Source organism: Mastomys coucha, unplaced genomic scaffold (genome assembly GCF_008632895.1).
Source record: "Mastomys coucha isolate ucsf_1 unplaced genomic scaffold, UCSF_Mcou_1 pScaffold15, whole genome shotgun sequence".
NCBI classification, from domain to species: Eukaryota; Metazoa; Chordata; class Mammalia; order Rodentia; family Muridae; genus Mastomys; species Mastomys coucha.
In genome coordinates this window covers 77929241-77952365 of record NW_022196897.1, presented here as the reverse complement: position 1 = coordinate 77952365, position 23125 = coordinate 77929241, and the positions used below count along the sequence as shown (strand labels likewise).

General features: G+C 40.0%; 1 protein-coding gene across 7 annotated transcripts in view; it reads right to left on the bottom strand.

Annotated features, from left to right (window-relative positions):
• Window positions 1-23125, bottom strand: part of Ambra1 (autophagy and beclin 1 regulator 1) — a 190533-nt gene that overhangs the window by 32369 nt on the left and 135039 nt on the right. For all 7 annotated transcript variants that reach the window (XM_031371037.1, XM_031371043.1, XM_031371044.1 and 4 more), the window contains one exon: window positions 6540-6650. In XM_031371037.1, the coding sequence (XP_031226897.1) occupies window positions 6540-6650 (111 nt within the window). The remainder of the gene's footprint in view (window positions 1-6539; window positions 6651-23125) is intronic.

Sequence of the window (23125 nt, the reverse complement as noted above, 5' to 3'; positions counted from 1 at the left end):
CAGTAAGGATTTGTGCATCTACTGCTTAGTAGAAACTATAGGACAGTCTATCACCACCACCGCCACCAGCAGAGTCTTAGTTCACAATTGATTAGATAAGAAAAAAGTTACTAACAAATGTCCTGGAGATCCACTCCAATGGTGCTATTGTTCAAAGTATGAAACCAAGATAAATGAAAGAACAAACCTACTGGTTCTAAAATAAAGGGGACACAGGTAGAGAATTCCTGGGAAAACAAGCCTCCTCAGAACCTGCTATGTGATCTCACAGAAGGGAAGTCATTTCAGAAATATGTGTCTATATCTCCAGGAATACTAATCCTAACTCCACACAGAAAAAAAAGAGAAACAAAGCTCACCCTGGACTAGACAGTGGGGGTTCTGTGCATTTCTCACTACACTCTGTGCCTCTTAAATAAAGCCAGGGGAAGAACCTATGTCCCTAGGTAGACCACCTTATCTACATCTACACACTGGGTTGGCTAGGCAGTAGATTGGACCTACTGAGGAAATAAAGTTGGAGACTAGAGGCTAGAGATGGTGAGGAGACTGCATTCTGCCAGAAGGGACTAATGAGATACTGGAGAGCACAGGACTAGGCCTAGTTTAGCTTTGGCTTGCATTTGAACCCTCAATGTTTGCTCTGTGGGATTCGCTTCTGAGGGAAAGTGGTTGGAACAGTAAGACACATGCAAACAGGCCAAGCTCCTGAGCTTTGTTTCACTTAGCTCTACTCCACGTAAATTGGCTTACACTTGTTCTCCTATTTGAAAGAGATGTCTACCATTAGAGGAGTAAAGTTAAAAAATAAGTTAAAAGCAAAGCCAAACGAAGCTCAGGCTACCTACCTCAGACTCCAGGTAATATATCCCAGTAAGCCAAAATTCAGGAGTAAAATGGAAAGGGCAAGTTTCTCTAGGAAACTGGCCAAGGAAAACAAAACAAAAAGATGGTTTTAAAAGGGGTCTGGATGGTCTCATGGGTCTGGAGATTGAGTGATGTGTAAAATTGTATTTTTCCCCCTTTCCCTCCGTGTTGCTAACAAAGCTACAGAGATAACAGAGTAGATAAAACTGACATCAGAACACACTGATTAGCCTGTTGTGCCAATCCCTGGGGGCTGACACCTACAGCACCATTACACATAAAACTGGGGACAGTTCTGTTTGCTAACTAATAAAATAATGACATCCAAATACTACTGTTATCACCATTAGGCCTCTCTGCTGCTCAACTCCCAACCCGCCATCTGCTCCAGCCTGCATGACTAGATTTATCTTGTTAGCATGGGACCGTCTGCTCCTGACACAGGGTCCCAAGCCTTTTGCCAAAAATATGTAATTTCTTTCATATCTGCATGATTCTAGTCAAGGACAAGACACAAAATAATTTTAAAGTCTCAGTGATCAAAGCCATTCACCAAAGAAGAGTTTCCTCTCAAAAATTAGAGCCAGGTGTGGTGGTGCACACCTTTAATTCCAGCCTTGGGAGGCTGATTGGTTTCGCTGTGAGTTCAGACCCAGCCTGGTCTATATAGTCAGGATAGTCAGGACAAGGATAGAGACTCTGTCTCAAAAAACCAAGAATGCTAGAGTGACTTTAATTAAATTAGTTTCTCTCTCTCTCTCTCTCTCTCTCTCTCTCTCTCTCTCTCTCTCTCTCTCTCTCTCTCTCGGGTGGGTGTTGTTATTCATGAAAGCAGCATAAAAAAAATCTACATGAGGGGCTAGACATGATGGCTCAGTGGCTAAGAACACTTGCTACTTTTATAGAATTAAATTCTCAGCACCAATATATCAGACAGCTCACAACCTCTTGAAACTCTAGCTCCAGGAAATCCAACACCACCTCTGGCCTCTGCAAGCACCTGAACACATAGAACATATACATATATAGAAAATCACACACATAAATAAAAATAAACATGAGGTGAAGCATTATTCACAACATTCTAAGCCTCCAAAACAGGTTAGAATTCATCAGCTCCCTTAATCTCAAGTGAGAGAAACAAGTAATAAGAATCATTAACCTAATTATAAAAAAGGGTTAAATTTGACTCAGAAAAATTATATGAGCAGCAACTTGGTGCCTGCTGAACCCATAAATAAAGTAATAAATAGGAGGCTGGAGAGATGGCTCAGCAGTTAAGAGCACTGATTGCTCTTCCGAAGGTCCTGAATTCAAATCCCAGCAACCACATGGTGACTCATTACCATCCTTAATGAGATCTGACTCCCTCTTCTGGAATGTCTGAAGACAGCTACTGTGTACTTACATGTAATATAAATAAATAAAATATTTTTTAAATAAATAAATAAATAGGAACCTATTGGGTATTATGGTTCACTTGTTTTAATCCCAGCACTTGGGAGGAAGAGGTAGGCAGATCTCAGTGAGTTCAAGGCCAGTATGGCCTACACAGAGAGTTCCAGGGCAGGCAGGATACATATTAATGTTCCACCTGCTACCACCACCCCCAAACTCATAACAAAAAACAAACAATAAAAGTTAGCTTAAATCTGTATTGAATGTATAGTAGTTGGTCATCTGGAACTAAGTTTCCTAATGAATCAAAGATTTTAATATATAAAACTAAAATATAAAAGTAGGAAATGATCTTAATGATGACACAAAACCTAGGAACCATAAAAGGAACAGTGTATAATTTTGACTTAAAATAAGTTCTATGACAAAAATAACCTTCAGCAAAGTCAAAGACAAATGACAAGAAATTCCTTTTATAAGTTAAATTTCCAGTTTATAAAGAACTTCTACAGAATTATGAAGAGGGGAAAAAACAGTAACACGCAGAGAAGGAGATAAAATACATGGTCAGCCAAGACAAGGCAGCACCATTCCACATTCCATTAAGGATGTGGAAGAACATGAGGAATAGAAACATAAATGCTCATGTATCAGTTTTTACACTATTAAATCCATAAATATTAACAATTTGGAAACACATTCCTTCAGCAAGTGTTTATAAAATCAAGCACTCTGAAAGACTATGGGGATGGAGCAGGGCAAACACAGCGGCTCACACTTGTAATCCCAAGCATTCAAAGAGGCAAGAGGACTGTCTGACTGTTCTTGGCTACAGTGAAGATTTGTTTGAAAACAAAAAGGAACAAATAACACCTATAGATGAGATTATTAGTTGTAACAAGCTGTGTAGAAAGGAAGACAAGGCAATATCTACCAAAATTATACATGCACCTTTTCTACCCTGTAGCTGTATTTCAAAGCAGCTCTCTTACTGCTATGCATGTTTAAAAGACAATCTGTAGCAGTTTGTATAGCAAGACTGTAAACTCCAAAGTCCTCCAACAGGACACTGGTTACAATGAATTACTAGGTAGTATTTTTTCAAAAGAGGAGAAAGGGGAGCAGGGCAGGGAAGGAGGAGGAGTGGCAGCTGTGGGGGCTGCCTGCACCAGCAGCAATAGCAGCAGCAGCTGCAGCTGCCACCAGCTCATGCCTATAATCTCAGCACTCCAGGAAGCAGAGACAAGAGAACTAACTGCTGCAAGCTCCGGTTAACCTGCGATTCAGAGTAAGACCCTATTTCTAAACAAGACAAGAAAAACTAGAGACAGCTCAGTGGGTAAAAACACAAGCTTACTCTGAAAGCATGAGAACTTGAATTTAAATTCCCCCAGCACCAAAGCAATGAACTGGTGTTCAGGAGGAAAGGGGGAAATGGAGAAAGGCATTCTGCAATCACAGCACTGAGGAATGAAGACAGGCAGATCCTGCATGCCTCCTGACTCTCTCAAGGCAGTAGGATGAGAAGCAATAGAGGAAGACTACCGACATTTTGCTCAGGCCTCTGCATGTGCACACATAGATGCATATAAGACACACAGACACAGACACACACACACACACACACACTCCCTCCCTCTCTCTCTCTCTCTCTCTCTCTCTCTCTCTCTCTCTTCACAAAAATATGGAAGATCATGAGATACACTGTACAGAAAGAAAAGTGCAGAAGAGTATTGTATAGCACATTGGCATTTAGATCACACAAAAGAGGGAAAGCACTGCTTTCTATGTGCTTACAGATACATATACTATCTTTCAAGAGAAACTGAAACTGATAGTGGTTACCTATTGCAAAGACTCACAGGCTACAGAGTGTAGGGTTAGGAAATTTCTTATTGCATATCCTCTAAGTAAGTTGTGAGTCATAACTATATTATCTAATTTAAACAATGATAAAGTAAAAAAATCAAAATAACTGAAGGTGAACTATGGCCAATAAGATATGGATCACAAATGTACAGATGAACTTGAGTTTTCAATAAAGAAAAAGCAGACCCTTCTACCATGGATTCTTAGAAGAAGTGAAGAACACATTAGTGTGCCAGTTACCAAGAAGGCCCAGTGGGTAAAAGCACTTTGCCTCACAAGCATGGTAACTTGAGTACAACCCCCAGAATTCATAGTGGGAGAAGATAATTTATTCCTGAAAGCTATTCTCTGACCTCAATACATGGCTGTGGCATGTGTATACCTACACACAATAATAAATAAAACAAAAAAATCAAAAGAACAGATTACTGGACATATGGCTATAGGCACTTTTGAGTAGTTGCTACTTAGGATTCACTAAGAACAAAGCATGAAAAATTAACCCCATTTACTTTGTTTGGTAAGAATACTAAAGACTGGTACATCATAAAATGATTATCTTTAAATAATTAAGATATTTTTATCTGCATCTCCAAACTCTTACAATGCTTTACATGATACTGAAAACATAAGGGCAGTTACAGTGTGCATGCCTGCAGCCCTAACACTTGAGGTTGAGGCAGAAGGACAACCAGTTCAAGGCTAGCCTATACTATACAAAGCTACTGTCTTATTATTTATTTATTTAAAAGATTTGTTTTACTTTTTATTTATGTATATGTATATTTATGTATGTTTTATTTCCTTTTTGGGGGTGGGCTGGGGAGGGGGGTTTCTCTTTGTAGCCCTGAATTTTCTGGAACTTACTCTGTAGATCAGGCTGGCCTTGAACTCATGAGATTTGCCTGCCTCTTCCTCCTAGATGCTGGGACTGAAAATCATGTGCCACTATACCTGGCATGTCTGCATTTTCTAAGAATGTATGTGTGGGTACTCTCAGAGGCCAGAAGAGGGCAGTGGATCCCATGGAGCAGTAGTTAACAGGCACTTGTGAGTTTCCCATGGTGCTGGAAACTGAGCTCTAGTCCTCTGGAAAATTAGCAAGTGCTCCTAACTGCTGAGCCATCTCTCCATACCCTGAGAAACTGTCTTTAACAGGGAAGAACTTTAGATGTGAAGCCCAAAATAAAAATAATTCATGTTCCAAAACTGATAAAGATAGGAGTCCAAAAGTATACCACAAGGCCTAATGCAATTTCCTGATTTATTTACCATTTTTGCTAGAAATCTAAAGGAAGACTGAGAAGAGATGTTTATCAAATTAGCAGACGATCCCTAATACTGAAAGAGAAGGACAAATTAGAGTTCATAAAGATGCTTCAGGAAGAACTAGAACTGCAATGACAGGAAAATAATACAAACTGGCTGAGTTCTGGTTTACTAACAATTATCAAGGAACTTTAAGTTACTGTAAATGCAATAGTAACTTCAGAAAAAGCTGCTGGAATCTGTAGCAAACATCACTGTATTATGTTTTAGCTTGCATCATTCATTCCTTTTCTGATCTGTTTTGTTTCATCCTACACCAAAGTTAAGGGGAAATAGAACAGCTTGGAAACCACATTAGAAAAAAAATCTGCAGAGGTTTGATCTGAAAGGTGGGATGTAGAGGTACTTTCAGATGACTGAAGGACAGTTTAAAAGACAGTAAACAACAAAGTGAGCTCCAGGACAGCCAGGGCTATACAGAGAAACCCTGCCTCGAATAACAAAAAGATATAAAAGACAGTAAACAGATTATATGGCGTTGCAGTAACAGAAATAGGACCAATGGGATGAAGTGACATCAAAAGAAAAGAATCTGTGGTAGCTTGCTATGAGAAAGAACCTTCTAGTAGAAATGTAACAGTAACAGTGAGGCCATCATCAGTCGCAAACAAGTGGGGCTGATTCTCACCTCTTAGGAATGCACAAAAGCTCTTCCTTAAGCAGAAGAAGCATCTACAATGCTCAACAATGGGACCATGGGCTCTTTCAAAGGAAACAAATCTATCAGTCACACACGTTTGTAAACACATATTAATCACACCACTCATCTGCTTAGTTGAGGCCTGCATTTACCAACAAGTCTACACTCAGTACAGTCTTTTCTCAATCTCAGCTCCATCTGACAAGACTCCATCTGGAGTCTCTGTGAATGTCTCCATAAATTTCTCAGGGGAGATCAGGCGTTTCCTCTAAAACTGTTTTCTAAATCTCGTAACTGGTAGCTGAGGATAAGCTGTAGAAAAAGTGCATGACCATCAACAACTCAATGAGAGACAGACAATCCAGTGCTACTTTGGTGTTTTGTATTCTTTAAAGATCTGTCTCACCAGAAACCCATCTTGCCCATCACTACTCACCATTACTGATTTCTGGAAGGTCAAACTTAGTGAAGTCCCACCACTGAAGCCTGTAGGTAGTGTTGGCAATGTTACTGGCCACAGCAGACTGTCCATCTCCAATTACTGCTCCTGATGACAGAGAAGCCAAGAAGACCACATTAGACTACACACACTGCATTCATTTTCTGTATGTTTCTACTGCAGAATATAATGGAACGCATGAATTAGTAGAGGAGAAAAAGAAGAATCACAACTAAAACTCACAAAAGCTTGAGAGATCTGCGGCAAGTCACCGCAAAGAGAAACTAGACACAACCTTTCACAAGAAATAGTTCTATATGGAAATGGAACATCATTCATATGTCCTTCCCATTATTAATGAATATATACATTATCTGAAGAAACAGATGAGCTTTCATTCAAATGTGGGTAAAGAAATTTGAAAACAAAGGGAAGATGCCATGAACACAGAAAGACCAGATGAATTTCAGTTCAGTTCAGATCAGTTCAGTTCTGGGTGTCTTGGCAGCAAGCAGTGCTCTTTAGGAGAAGTAGTTCCTCCTGTTAGTGACCTTTTTCCTGATAAGACATCTCAAAAGAGGCCTTCCTCCAGAGAAGAGGCAGTCAACACATGATAACTGGAGAGAGGCAGTAAAGAACAAATGAGGTAATAGTGTTAATCTCTTTTGAAATGCGGGCATATAACACAGCAGATATTTATGAGCCTGCCTTTGTAACATGAGATTATTTTTATTAAGGCAATTTTAAAAAATGCTCCCTCCAAGACCTTCCTTTGATTCCAGATTCACTTGTAATGTTTCAGCTTAATTTTCCCTGAGACATACCCTTTAGTATGACTTTTTTTTCCTTGGTAACCAATTAAATAAAAATTTGATTTTTTTTAAACAGGGTGACACTTTAATTTGCAGTTGTATTTCATTTACACGAACATGTCATTTCCTCCTCCTCCTTCCTAGGTGCATTTCATACACAGCCGCCCTTTTGATCAGGCAGAACCAATCCTTCTTAAGAGAATAGAAGATCCTTGTGCACAAGACAAGCTAGATGGTATTTTCAGCTGCAGATCTGGTCCATGCTGACTAGCCTTGGGACAAGGCAGTTTTATGCCAGAATTCATCAATATCATCTAGCCTTTGACTTCTGAATATCATGGAGAAGACACTTCTACTTGTTTCTTTTTTTTCTTTTTTTCTTTTTTGGTTTTTCAAGACAGGGTTTCTTTGTATAACCCCGGCTGACCTGGAACTCACTCTGTAGACCAGGCTGGCCTCAAACCCAGAGATCCGCCTGCCTCTGCCTCCCAAGTGCTGGGATTAAAGGAGTGTGCAACCACTGCCTGGCTCTACTTGTTTCTTTTAAAGAGCTACATTTATTACTCTGCTGTCTCTAGATTTCTCTGCTCTTTCCTCAAATGATCAAGAGAGAATCTATCCTCTACACAATCATGAAATCTAAGGGAACTTAATCTTTTTCTTTATCCAGGGGCTGCTGGCCACTGTACCAGAAGATATTTTTTAGTGTTAGTTTATTAACAGTCCTCCATCAGTTTTAATTTAAGAAAAGATACAAATAACAGATCATTTCCTAGATCTGTTATTTGATGACAGTTTTAGGTTAACCAGGCTAGGAAGATGGTTTAGCAGGCAAAAGTGCTTATCATTCAAACCTTATGAGCTGAGTTCATCCCTCAGAACTCATTAAAAAAAAAAGCTAGCTGTGGAAGAGCACACCTGTACTCCTGTGTGGCAGCAGGGAGGGAGGCAGAGAGCAGGGTGAATGCTCCTGCACACAGCCCAGAGGAGGCAGAGAGTGGGGAGGCCAGCAGCAGGAATAAGGTCCTGTCTCAGAAATAAGGTAATCTCACTAATTCTCCTTCCAAATGCCAGAATATATGGTATATAGATACTTACCATGTATGTGTGTGTCCATGGGAGGGAGAATGAAAAGAAATGTCTTGGGAGAAGGATAATAAAAGTTGAAAAATACTATTGTAAATAAACTGACAGCCTTAAATAGTTTTAAAGTCTTACAAAATCAAACATAGTATCAAACAGTTGTGATGTACTCAAAATCATTAGAAACATAGTATATGCAGGTGTTATCAATGTGGCCACTGACCTCAAACCTCTACTGATGGTTCCATGATACATATAAACCATTCATATGAGGTGCATATTTACCCTTCCTTTAACACAGAAAATTCTTCTACAAAAATTCTATCTGGAAGCTGGTGAAATGGTTCACCAGGCAAGTCACTGGCTACCAAGGCCAAAGACTTGAGTTTGATTTTCTAGACCCACGGAGTGAAGGAGAGAACTGACCCCCATGAGTTGTCCTCTGACCTCAACATCTGTGCTGTGGCATGTGCATGCATGAGCACATGCGTACACACACACACACACACATACACACACACACACACACACACACACACACACAGTCAAAGAAATGTAAAAAAAAATCTGAATATAGGGTAGAGGGGGGATGCAGGAAAGGACAGGTAAAACTAAGGGCTACGAGGGGTTCCGTGGAAATCTAATACAGATGAAGCTTCTTAAAATATATGCATACATGAAATGGAATCACCAAAGGAGACAGAGACAAAAACCCAAGGAGACATCTCCAGCCACCAAATGAAACCTTCAGAGCTGGGAATGAATCACATCTAATCAAGCTGTTGGTGAAAGGGGTCCAATGGAAAGCTAAATAACCCAGGCCATTGCTAAAGGTATTGGATGCTCTTCACAAACTGATAAGGCCCTATTGTTTTTGTTTTCGAGACAGGGTTTCTCTGTGTAGCCCTGGCTGTCCTGGAACTCACTCTGTAGACCAGGCTGGCCTCGAACTCAGAGATCCACCTACCTCTGCCTCCCAAGTGCTGGGATTTATAGGGTCTGGCTGATCAGGCCCTATTGTTGAAGCTGACACCTACATCATTCACTGAATTCAGAGAAGCTAGTGCCTATCTAGAGCCTTCGCCCCTACTGATCAGTGTCCATAGTACTGAAGGGTACTCTGCACACTACCAGAGGAGGAAGGTAAACATATCAATGCAGCTTCAAAGCCTTTGGTCTACAATGGTGACCTACCTGCCTGTGAATTTAAGGACCACTCCATGAGATGGGGCCCAACACTGTTTACCTGGCCAAGAACCAAACAGGCCACAGACCCAGGAAAAAACCAGGCGCTACTGTTCTGTTAAATGGAACATAGCAATAAAATGATTCTCAACAACATTTTGTTATGCTCATAGACCAGTGTCTTGCTCAATCATCATCAGAGAAGCTTCCTTTTGCAGTAAATGGGAGCAAATGCAAAGACCCACAACTGGACAATGTGCAAAGAGTGAGAAACCTTGGAACAGTTCTAAATAGGATGTTTCTACCAAATCCTTTCCTTCAGGATTCAGGGAACTCTGTGGAAGAACAAGTAGACATTTTCTAAGAGCCAGTGGGGATGGAAGGCACAAAGCAAAAAGGCCTTCTAGACATAACAGGGCTAATGAACATAAGAACTCGGACTGTAACAGCATGGAGAGCACCCCCGCAGGTCTAAGTCAGTTGGGGTTCCAGCACTGAGAGAAGTGAACATGAGCTCCCATCTCGAAAAACAGTTTTCTCCAAGGGAGTCTGGCTGGGTATAAAAACTACACTAAAGGGCAGGCCCTATGCCCAGCAGCTGATGGTCAATACAAAATGAATTTTTTTTATTCCATTCTTAGTTTATTTTATTGATGAAATTAAGAACTCCAAGAGGGAGCCCAGATTTCCCTAGTAACATTTGGTGATCCTAATCATTAGGATCATTTCTCTAGTATCATTAGGGAGTTTCCTAAGTTTTAGCAACATATGTAATTCTGCTCGATGTCCCAAATGTTCTTTAATTAATTTACTATTTCATTATAAATTACTTCCATGTGAATTGTAGTGTTTGGCTGCAGCTTTGGCCTCTACCCACTGGATACCAGAAGTATTTCCCTCCTCTAGTTTTATTTTATTAGATGTTTTCTTTATTTACAATATCTCCTTTCCCAGGTTCCCCTCCAAAAGAAAAAAGAAAAAAATTAAATTAAATTAAAAGCCCCAAAAAACTAAAACAATACCCTGTCTTCCCCCACCCCCCCGCTCACCACCCCACCCTCTCCCACTTCCTGGCCCTGGCATTCCCCTACACTGGGGCATAGAACCTTCACAGGGCCAAGGTCCTCTCCTCCCATTGATGACCGACTTGGCCATCCTCTGTTAAACACATGCTGCTGGAGCCATTAGTCCCCCCATGTGTACTCTTTGGTTGGAGTTTTAGTCCCTGGGAACTCTTAAGGTACTAGTTAGTTCACATTGTTGTTTGTGCTAAGGGGCTGCAAACCCTTCAGCTCCTTGGGTCCTTTCTCACAGGGTCCCCAATAAAGGAACTAGAGAATACAAAACAAATTTAATGGTATTTTGGTTTCTTCAGTTTTGGGATCGGGGGGCCTTTTTCTGCCTTAGAAGTCTTTTGCTTTTGCATTATTGTAGAGTTGTGTGTTTCCATGAAATTTCTGTATATGTGAATGTGATGCATCTCTTTACATCTCTATGTACACATTCTTTGTTGTCCCTCTCTCATGTTTTACCCCATTCTGGTTTGTTTTTATTTTATTTTGGATGTCTTTTTCTAATAGAGAAAGAAAGGGTATAGTTTAGGGAGAAAGGGTGGATCCAGGAGGAGTTGGGCAAAGGGAACCATAATCAGAATCTATTATAAGGGAAAAGAAATCTATTTTCAATAAAAAAAAAAATCTGATGTGAGAATTTTGCTGATTATTGGGTCAAGAAAGAGGCTCTGCTATCTGTAGGAATTTCCTTCCTTCTTTTCTTTCTGAAAGATGTTAGTGGGTTTTATGACTCTAGAATTCCACAAAATAGAAGAAGTATGCAGGATTTTATTTTATATATTTTTGGTTGTCAGCCTAGCCTTGCTGAGCCATTCTCCAGCCCAAAAATTTCTTTAAAAAGAATCAGGCTCAGATTTTCTTGGCCTCATTAATAACGTAAATCATTTAGACCATTTTAGTTAGAATATCTACCACTTCCCTGGAAGGAATCACTCTTAATTTTGATGTAGGCTTCATTCCACTGAGCTTCCAAATTATTCCCCAGGCTTTCACATGTATTATCTAGATCACTGACATCTCCTTTAACAGCCAGTCTCAAACTGCTTTAGTTCCTTACTGTTTCTTCTAACTTACTAGAAAAGCGTATCTCTAACCCTAAACACAAAGAGGTAAATTGGTTTTCTTCACATATGATGAACTAAACGTTAGTTGCTACGAGAGATTGAATAAACAACTATTTTCTCAGGGAGAGGATTAGATCTACAACCAGGGAAACAGTTCAGAAATGCACATGCTGGCTTTGTAACTGGGAACAAAATGATTTCAGTTCTAGCCCTAACTCCAGAGACATCCTGTACAGCGTATGCTTCTGAAAACAGCTGTGCAATAAAAACACGTGTAGGGTGGTACTGTGAAGAGACTAGGGAGGAGATCTCTGCCAACCGTGCAGGAGTACTGCACAGAAACAGAGCTTGGCATCAGAGAGTCAATTTTCAGTGCCATGTAAACACAGATTAGGGAGTGAAAGATGCCAGCAACAGATTAAAGTATTGTCACCAGGTTTTCTAGCACAAGAACTGCTGGCCAACTGAGCCTGTCTCTTGGAAACATCAGGAAGAAAAAGCATTGTCCTGTTTAAAAAAACAAACCCAAAAAACCCACCCACCACTTAGCAGCTTTGGCTCAAGGTGTAGGCAATATGCCAGGGCCAGTTAGTTAATGGACTGAACCACAGCAGAGGTGGCACTCAGCTTTAGAAGCAAATCCTGATGACAACTAAAAGATTTCTAAGGCTTAAAGGTTTTCATATGTAGTAAACTAGACTCTATTAATTTCTTAAAATATTATGTGTTTGTTTGTGCATTTTGGAGACAAGGTCTCATTGTGTAGCTCTGGCTGTCCTGGAACTCATTCTGCTGACCTGACCAGGTTGGCCTTCAAAAACACAGAGATCCACCTGCCTCTGCCTTCTGAGTGCTAGAATTAAAGACATGTGCCACCATTCTTGGCTATATTTTTATTTTAAAAAAAAATTATTTTTGCCAGGCGTAGTCTCAAAAACAAAAACTTTTTTTTTTTTTTTTTTTTTTTTTTTTTTTTTTTTTTTTTTTTTTGGTTTGTCGAAACAGGGTTTTTCTGTGTAGCCCTGGCTGTCCTGGAACTCACTCTATAGATCAGGCTGGCCTCGAACTCAGAAATCCTGCCTCTGTCTCCCAAGTGCTGGGATTAGAGGCATGCGCCACCAATGCCCGGCACAAAAACACTTCTTAAAACCCACAAAAATGCATCTATTTTTCCTTTATGTGTGTGCATATTTGTCTTAGAATATTTATGTACACCATATGTGTGCCTGAATCAGGTACTTTGGATACGGAGTTCTGAGTTGCCATGTAAGGTGCAGGGAACTGAATCTGGAGCCTCTGGACGAGCAGCCAGTACTCATCACTGCTGAGTCATTTCTCCAGCCCTAGATTCAGCATTTCTTAACTGCCATACTTATTGATATTCTAGATCAGATTATTTATCAAAGAACAGCAAAGAGGCTTGTGTATTGGAGAACATTTGGAAGCATCTCTGGTTTCTACCCATGAACACTGTGACAACCAAAGAAATTTTTCTCTAGATATTACCAAATGTTCCCTATTGATAAAAGCTATCCCTAGTTGGGAAGCTCTATGCCAGTACACTGTAATTCCAAAACAAGTAACCTTAGATCTATTTGAGCTGGTCATGGGTCACATATGCCTGTAATTATAGCAATTGGGAGGCCAAAATATATAATAATAGTATATTATTATTCCTATTCCAGGTCAGTATGGCTATATAGTAAGACCACATCTGAACCAACCAAACCAAATCAAGAAAGTACTGCCCTTAGACTATCTTCTGTTAAAGGGACTCAAACTGACTGTGGCATTGATAACTTAAAGTGTCAGGTCCAAAGGAAATTCTTATCCTCCAACCTCCAATAGGAAGTCAAAATATCCAGAAATGAGCTCAACCTGTACTATAGAAGGATTTCTGGGTGTTAAATAAAAGTTAGATTCCTCAGGAACTTAATAAGCCAGTTCCCTTATGAAGTCAACTCTCTGGCAAAAGGGGCACTGGCTACCTATGATGCCTATCAGCAAATCAAAGTGCATTATTGGCCTTCAGGCTCCTTCAAAATCCCAAGTACCCTTATACATTTCAAAGTCCAAACTAGCCTCCCAGTCTTTCTCACCTCCTCCCCACCTACATCCCGCCAGCACCTAGGCTTCGCTAAGCCTAGCTACTCTTTCTCTTTCTGCCAGATAGATGCCTCTGATGTTCTTCCATAACTACAATAAAAACTTTCCCTTAGCTATGGAGCAGCTTACCCTACACCATAGAATGGCTATGCCAGTTTATACAAAAGGAAATTAATAAAAGATATAGAATGGTTTAAATACTTCTTAGCAAACCATGTTTTTCCATTTCTACAGGCTTAAAATAGGATCTTACAATTTTGTGCTTTTGGTTTTATTTTTCATGGTTTCAAAAAACACAGGTGAGTCAAATGTACCAGATTTTGACATTTCCTGCAACTATGAAGTTGTGTGACCTTTTTATAAATCAATAATTTGAATCTGGGTTTATCTACAGTATGTAATAGCTTGGCATGGATATGAATGCCTGTAATCCCAGCACTCACATTATAGAAATATATTGCCTTCTCTATGAGAAATCACTTCACATACTTAGAGATGAAGGAAAGTTCTTTACTAAAGCACCTAGCTAGATGTGGCTAATGGTTCAAACAAACAAACAAAAAACTCCCAACATAAGATTTTACCAATTTATATACATCTTAGGCTTATTACAAAACCACTGTCATCCTTAGGTCTCTTCCAGGTCCCTGGCCCAGGTTACACTTCAAACCATTTAAACAAAGACAGGAGACTGAGTCTTGCCACATAGGCAGACAGATTTACACAGCAAAGACATTTCATATTGCCAGAATTATTTTAATGGCATCAGTGTTGTTCTTTTTTGAATAGTTGTTACCCAGGGTCATCTTGCCCCAATGGAAAAATTATGGTTTTTTTGTTTGGTTGGTTGGTTCGTTTTTGTTGTTGTTGTTGTTGTTGTTCTGTGATAACAGCACAGGGAACTTAACGGCAGACCAGAACATCATGATGATCCATATGCTACCCTCATGAGATGTTCAGGAGAGGTATGTCTTTTGTTGGGGAAGGGAATGAGGCTTAATGGGTGACTATTATTAGTGAATAAACAATTACATCCTAACATCCTAAATTTCACAAGCCCGTGAAATAGTACTTTACCTGTGGGGTATTTTGGTGGTGACAATGCTCCCTTAACTAGATTCTACTTGTGCAACTTAATGTCTCCTGTGCTAATCTATTAACAAATCCTTTATGACATCAATCCTATAACTTTGAGATTTTTCTGTATCATTTAGAAGACAGAAGCAGGAGGATCAGGAATTTGAGGTCAGCTTGGTTAACTGTGAGAATCTACCTTAAAATAAATATTAAAAAAAAAAAGCATGGCTCTCTCTCTCTCTTCTCTCTCTCTTCTCTCTCTTCCTGCGCTGCTACCCCCCTACCCCCCTTCCAATTAAACCTCTTACACATGAAAAAAAAAAAAGCATGAAAATAAACAACAAACCCTCTAAAAACCAAATAATAAGAAAACCAAACCAGGCAGTGATGGCACAGGCCTTTAATCCCAACACTGAGAAGCATAGAGGCAGGTGGATCTCTTTGTGTTTGAAGCCAGCTTGGTCTACTGAGTGAGTCCCAGGAAAGCTGGGGTAGAAACCCTGTCTTGAGAAAAAAAAAAAAGAAGGAAGGAAGGAAGGAAGGGAGGGAGGGAGAGAGGGAGGAAGGGAGGGAGAGAAGGAGGAAGGGAGGGAGAGGGAGGGAGGGAGGGAGGGAAGGAGGGAGGGAAGGAAGGAGGGAGGAAAGGAGGGAGAGAAAACCAACAACCTGATGTTTAAAATGGGCAAAAGGATCGAAATGAGCACATGAAAGAGGCTCCAGCCCAGTCATTAGAGCAGCAAATTTTCTTTTAAAGATTTATTTCTCCTGCCAGGCGGTGGTGGCACACACCTTTAATCCCAGCACTTGGGAGGCAGAGGCAGGCGGATTTCTGAGTTGGAGGCCAGCCTGGTCTACAGAGTGAGTTCTAGGACAGCCAGGGCTAAACAAAGAAATCCTGTCTCAAAAAAAACCAAACCAAACAAAACAAATAAAAAGATTTATTTATTTGTAAATCCTGTATGTACAGTGTCTGAAGACACTGTAGCTGTCTTCAGACATAACATGTGGTTGCTGGGATTTGAACTCAGGACCTTCTGAAGAGCAGTCAGTACTCTTAACCACTGAGCCATCTCTCCAGCACCAGAGTAGCAAATTTAATAACAAGGAGAAACCATTCCCCAGGTTTTCTCACTGCAAACCTCTAAGGCAGTGATAACTCCAAATGCTGGCAAGACCTGGAGTAACATTCCTTGCTAGTGGGAATGTAAATGGCACATCTATTTTAAAAGACAGTTTGACAGTCTCCTGGAAAATGGAATATACTCTTATCATATGAACTGTGACAGGGTAAGACAGTGTAAGGGTTCCTCCATCTTGTATTCTTGCTAAGGCCATTTCAGGTTTAGCTAGAATTTGGTCTTGATAGAGAATTCCAATGCCCAAGTAACTTAGTTTCTGTTAAACTACTTGCTTGTGCAAACTTCCCCCTGAAGCTGGCATGTGAGACAACAGGATGTGATTTTTGCCTTTGAAAGACCCCGGCCTACACTTGTTCCACCTACCAAATACTGAGTGTAGTCTCAGGCAGGTGGAATAAAGACTTTTAAAGACTTTGAATTGGCTATATACTATGTCTGCGTGGTCTTCTCTGGCTCCCTAAATAGGTCCAGCACTCCTGCTCTTTTCTATCTATTCTCACGAGTGGAAAACTTATTTCCACATAAAAACCTATATACTAATGTGTACAATACTTTATTCACAATTGCCAGAACTTCAATAAGCCAAGATATCTTTCAATAAATGTGTGAATCAACTGTGGGAAATACTAACAAGTATTAGTACATGTAGTACATGTGCTTTAAAAAAAAAAAAAAAAAAAAAAAAAAAAAAAAGCACTAACATGCCAGTCTGGTTCTCTTTGAGTTCAAGGCCAGCCTGATCTATAGTATGAGTTCCATGTCCCTCTGAGCTACATAGTAAGAGTCTATCTGGGGTATGGAGGGGAGGTGGTGGAATCACTAACATATAACAGAATAACTGTGTGTGTTATTAGTGAAAGAAGCACAAAAGCTAAAGAGTGTGTGACTCCACATAAAAATAGAATATTACTAATCTGCAATGCAAAAAATAAAAATAAAAAAATAAAAAAAACAGAGTGGAAGAATTACATGTGTGCCACTATGCTCACTTTCAAAATCTGAACATTTTTCTTTATTTTCTTCGTAATTTCTTAAATGTGTAAGTTGCAAAGCACAGGTGCTAGAAAGATGGCTAAGCAGTTAAAATCACAGGCTGCTCTTGCAAAGGACAGGAGCTCAATTGCCAGTACCCACAGCAGGCAGCTCATAATCTCCTCTAACTCCAGCTCAGGGAATTCAATGGCCCTAGCTTTGGCTTCCCCATAGACCCATACACAAATAAATGTTTTTGAAAAAATGATGATGCACAGTGTTGGATATTGGAACATTTTGAATTTTGAATATTTACATTAGAGATGCTCAATCAGCAAAGTCTAGAGGCACAATCATGATAGTCACAACTGTCACTAGACAGCTTTACATCTGAGGGCCTGTATGCATCTCTGCCTCTGTTTGTCTCAGACTCAGTCTACTGTTGCTTAGAAAGAATTTGGAACCTTTTGCCAAAACAGCTTTTCTTAATCTATCTCCAGGATCTGTTCTAGGAACAGGGAAATGAAGATTATGATTCAACAGTTCAGTAAGACTACCGAACAATGGGAATCATTAGCAAATCTATCAGAAAGGCTAATTTGAAGAGGGTAAAAAGGGCAAGCTGCAAAGAAGGAAATGTTTAAATTACATTTCAGTCCTACAAAATCTGTTTCATTGGAGACTGCATAATTTAGAGTGGCCATGTGCTGCTGCTGGAAAGATGGGATAAGAATGGGGCTGGGTGTGCAGCAAAGAAGCATCACTTAGTAGCAGAACACTTGTCTACCAAGCACAAAGCCCTAGGTTCCATCCCCAACAGTAAAGGGGAGTTTGGGGGTGGGGGCAGATAGAGAGCAGTGGATACAAACACACCACAAAATTATGCTTTCTGCCTCTGCCTTGCTGGCTGTCATACTGGAGTTTAGATTCAACCTGCTAAGAGGTTAGTAAACCTGAGCCCAGAAAGCCCAGAGCAGGTCCAAGTGAACAAATTTAACAATTTTTCATAATTCTTCTTAGAAAGCCACATATTGTAGAATTCCATTTACATGAAATACCTGGAACAGGCAAAGCTACAAAACCCCAAAATTCACATTAATGGTTGCCTAGGGCTAGAAGGAAATAAAGAAAGGGAAAGCAGGGGGAAGAATAAAGTGGCTGTTAATGCCTAAAGGGTGTTTTGGTGATAAAAATGTCTAGAACTATAGAGTAGAAATGGTTGCTTTATTCTATTAGGAACTTACATCTTGAAATAGGTGAATCATGTCACAGTAAGGATACTTAGAAAGTTGCTGAATTCAATGTGGTTGTGTTTAATCCCAGTATTTGGGAAACAGAGGCAGGTGGGCTTCAGTCAATTCAAAGCAGGCCTGGTTGACATAGTGAGTAACAGATCAGCTAGAGTTATGTAGGCAACAAAACAAAACAAACAAAGAACTAGCTGAGGCAGTAGAACCATGAGTTCAAGGCCATTTGGGACTATATATAAACATCCAGACTAGACAGTATATTAAGCGCCAAAAACAATCTTCAACATAAACTTCAGCCAATTAAAAAAAAAAAAAAAAAAAAAAAAAAAAAAAAAAAAAAAGCCAGGGTTTCTCTGTGTAGCCCTGGCTGTCCCAGAACTCACCCTGTAGAACAGGCTGGCCTTGAGCTCAGAGATAACACCTGCCTCTGCCTCCAGAGTGCTATGATTAAAGGTATATGCTACCACCACTACCACCCCAGGCACAGCCCATCTTTTAAAAAGTAGCTTTATGTTCAGTACCCATTTGTATCTCTTAATAACACAGGACACTGGCAATATCCTTTTCTTTTCATTTGAACAATGTCTTGCTGTATTTTCTCTCTCATATTTAAAGATTTATTTATTTAATGTATGTCTTCAGACACACCAGAAGAGGGCACTGATCCCATTACAGATGGCAGTGAGCCACCATGTGGTTGCTGGGAATTGAACTCAGGATCTCTGGAAGAGCAATTGGTGCTTTTAACTGCTGAGCCATCTCTTCAGCTGCTTGTATTTTTCTCTTAAGAAAAAAATCCTGAGGCTGGTGAGATGGCTCAGCGGGTAAGCAATGACATGGTGGCTCACAACCACAGTAATGAGATCTGACGCCCTCTTCTGGTGTGTCTGAAGACAGCTACAGTGTACTTATTTATAATAATAAATCTTTGGGCTGGAGTGAGCTGGGCTGACTGGAGTGAGCAGAGGTCCTAAAGCCAATTCTCAACAACCAGATGAAGGCTCACAATTATCTGTACAGCTACAGTGTGTACTCATATGCATAAAATAAATAAATCTTTTTAAAAAATCCTTAAAATTTTTAATTTTATTTTTAATTTGTGTGTGTGTTTGTGTGTGTGTGTGTGTGTGTGTGTGTGTGTACTTTAGTGCCAGAGACATGAAGGCCAAAGGCATTAGACCCTTGGACCTGGAATTATAAGAAATTTGAGCTTCTTAACATGGATGTTGGGAAGCCAACTCAGGTTCTCTGTGGTACAAGATCTTAACCACTGAGCCATCTCTCCAGCTCCTGGGATTATTTTATATTTGCAATTATTTTACTTTGGGGGGAAGGTTTTGTTATGTAGCCTAGGCTGGTTTTAAACTCATAACCCCGCTGAACCCCAGGTGGGTTCGATTTATAGGCATACCACCACTAGATCCCTGTGGTTTGTTATTACTTTTGTTTGGTTGGTTGGTTTTGGTTTTTTGAGACAGGCCAGGATGGCCTCAAACTTGGTGTAGCTAAGGCTGACCTTTAAGTCCTGATACTCCTCTGTCTGCTTATTTGCTATTTCTTTTATTGTATATAGCTTACCTGGGGTTAAGTACTCTTGTACATATTTTGCTATTTTGTATGGATTGTCTGTGCTTTGAGGTAAATAAATGAAAATACTACCTACAGTTAGAACTGAGTCTACACCCCTCACCCTCCCCTAGGCCAACATAAAAATAAGAGGAATGTTAGGGGGCATCATTTTCAGTAAAACCACAAAAAGGCAGCACATGAGTTCCTACAATTCTAGCACAGACAATACTCTTAAATTAGGTTTTAGGTCTTTATATTGGATTTTGACTGCTTAATAACTAACTTACTCAATTAGTTGCTTATCTGCTGTAGAGATCAATCATTACACAATGCATACTTAAAGGGTAAGTGTTTTGTATACAGGCTTTAATAACTTACATGTGGGGCTGGCGAGATGGCTCAGTGGGTAAGAGCACTGACTGCTCTTCTGAAGGTCCTGAGTTCGGATCCCAGCAACCACATGGTAGCTCACAACCACCCATAGTGCGATCTGACACCCTCTTCTGGTGCATCTGAAGACAGCTACAGTGAATTGGGTCGGAGCGAGCGGGGCTGGAGCGAGCCAGCAGAGGTCCCGAGTTCAATTCCCAGCAGCCATACACATGATAGCTCACAGCCATCTGTACAGCTACAGTGTACTCATACCCATAAAATAAATAAAATAAATCTTTAAAAAAAATAATAACTTACATGTACTTCTCTGCAGGAATGATGAACATTTAGTGTGACTACTCTAAATCAAAGCTCTCACTCTGAAGAACAGAGAGCTACATTGTCCACACCCAAATTGTGGACTTTAGAAACAGAATGAAGACAGGTATTACTGAAACCAAAGGTATCAAATGTGGCCAATAAAACAAACATTAGTGAAAGGACTCAGTGTGAAAATGATTAAGGTCTGGACTATGGATAGTTGCAAAGAAAGGAAGAGCTACTGAAAGTTTCTACATAACACAACTTCATTCTCAAGACAATTCAAATGAAGACTGTATAGCTACAAAGGAGTATGGTTTAAAGGAGAATCAACAGAAGAAAGAAAAATTAACCTATTATTCATAGCAACATGCATTGCCTTCCCAGAGTCATCATTTGATGGCTAATCTCATTATCAAGTAAGCCTCCAGGCACACCTTGGGGAAATTACCCAGATTAGTTTAGCCTTGGAACTTGCCAAGAGTTCCAAGAGTTCAATAACTTGAGCAGATTATTTAGATTAGGTTAACTGAGAAGATCAGCCTTTAGGGTGGGTGGCATCATCCCATGGTTTAAGGTCCCGGACTGAATAAAAGGGAGAAATCTAGCTGAGCAGCAGCACTCGTCATTCCAATTCCTGATTGTGGATGAAAAGTAACCAGCTGCCTCAAGCTCCTGCTGCCTTGACTTTTAACTACTTTCTTAACTGTAAGTTGAAATAAGTTGCTTTTGTCAGAATATTTTATCCCAGCAATGACAATGTAAACAGTACCATGCATCTAGAATTAGCTTTAAAAAGTCATAGTAAAACAGAACATAATATAAAAGTTTTTAGGTTAAAGTATATTTACAGTGTTGTAAAAACAATCTCCAGAACATTTTTATATTGTAGATATGAAATTCTACACCTACTAAACAATTCCCTTTATTATCTCTCACTAATATTGCCAACCATTACTTAACAATCTCTTTAGCTAACTCTCAGATGTAGAACAATAGAGTATTAGTATGGGCTTTTTAAGCATCCACCTTGAAAGAAGAGACACATAAGTAGAGAACATGCTCACAAAGCTATTTGCAGACATGGCATGAAACTGTCTGCTAAAAACACAAGGTAGAGCCAGGTGGTGGTGGCACACACCTTTGATCCCAGCATTTCGGAGGCAGAGGCAGGGGGATCTCTTTGAGTTCCAGGACAGCCAAAGCTACACAGAGAAATCGGGGTGGGGGAGACGTGCTGAAAAAGAAAGAAAACAATGCAAGGTAATTATGTCTAACTGGGAATCAACACTCTAGAGGCTTTTCATGACCATTTTTTTCCAGCAAAGATGTCAAATAAAGGAGGGCTCATGCTGAACTGTGATCTACTGAAAGCCTGAGGGTAATGAGGCTGCCATTAGACTATGATTTTTAACTATGTGATCTGTGATTCAATCACACTGCTCTGAAAGTACCAGAGCACCTGGAATTTAACAATGTGCTTCCACAATAAATAAAGAGAATGAATACTCCTTATTGGGTCCTGACTCCTTCCTATCTCTTTGAAACTGAGGCCTAATCTTGGCTATTGGCAGGGCAACTGGCAGATCCTTGATCTTCGAGGTCTGAGGTCAAACTTAGGCCCATGTTTATCACCACATAGTATTCCTACCTTCTTTGTTATATATGTCCTAATGAAGCAATTACTTGCACTTATACTAATGCTATAATTGAGGCAAGTAATTATGAAAGTAGAATATCCATTTTGAAAGAAATGAAGATCATTACCTTTCTTCCACCCACAAACATTATTTAAGACAAAAACAAATAAGCTTACAAGAACACATGCTACTGAAAGATTATTAGGAACAGCACGCTGAAAACACACAGCATTTAAGGAAAATTGGTTGGGGGAGCCTCATAAAAATCCTACCCCCAAACACTTAGCAATCACTCCTACCAGGTGGAAATTTCCTCAAAGCCCCTACCTCTGCTAGAGAATACACAGGGAGATAAATTATTAAGAATCACTCTATCACCCTCCTCTCTTTTTACTTATACAACATTTACAGCCTGGCATCTCCTATATTTAGGTCCCAGAGACAAAGATTGCAACTGACTTGGTGGGCTGGTACAGACAAAATCAGAAAAGCTACCTTTCTTTCAACATGCCTCAGGAGCACAAAGATGGACAGAGAGGGGGGGTTTAAGAAAGAGAGGGAGAAAGGTGAAAGAAAGATAAAGAACATCTCACTGACTCACTGAATAGCTCTCACCAATCATTTGTCTTGAACTCTGGAGACTCCTGCAGCTTTTATTATTTGGGGCAAGCACAAGTGAGTGGAATTGGACCAGAGGGTCTTGGGCTTGTCAGCAGCAAGAGGCAAACAACCTTTATTGCTGCAAAGAGGATGCAGATTTCAAAAGCCTAAAATTTGCAGTGAAGGGAAATGGAAATGTGCTGAACGTGGGTTTGACTGGCAGCTTTCCTCATCTGTCGATCACAGGGTAATAAACACTGGGAGATGGCAGAAATGAAGATAAATGCTTTCAGTAGCACCAGTCCCCACCCTCCCCTCCT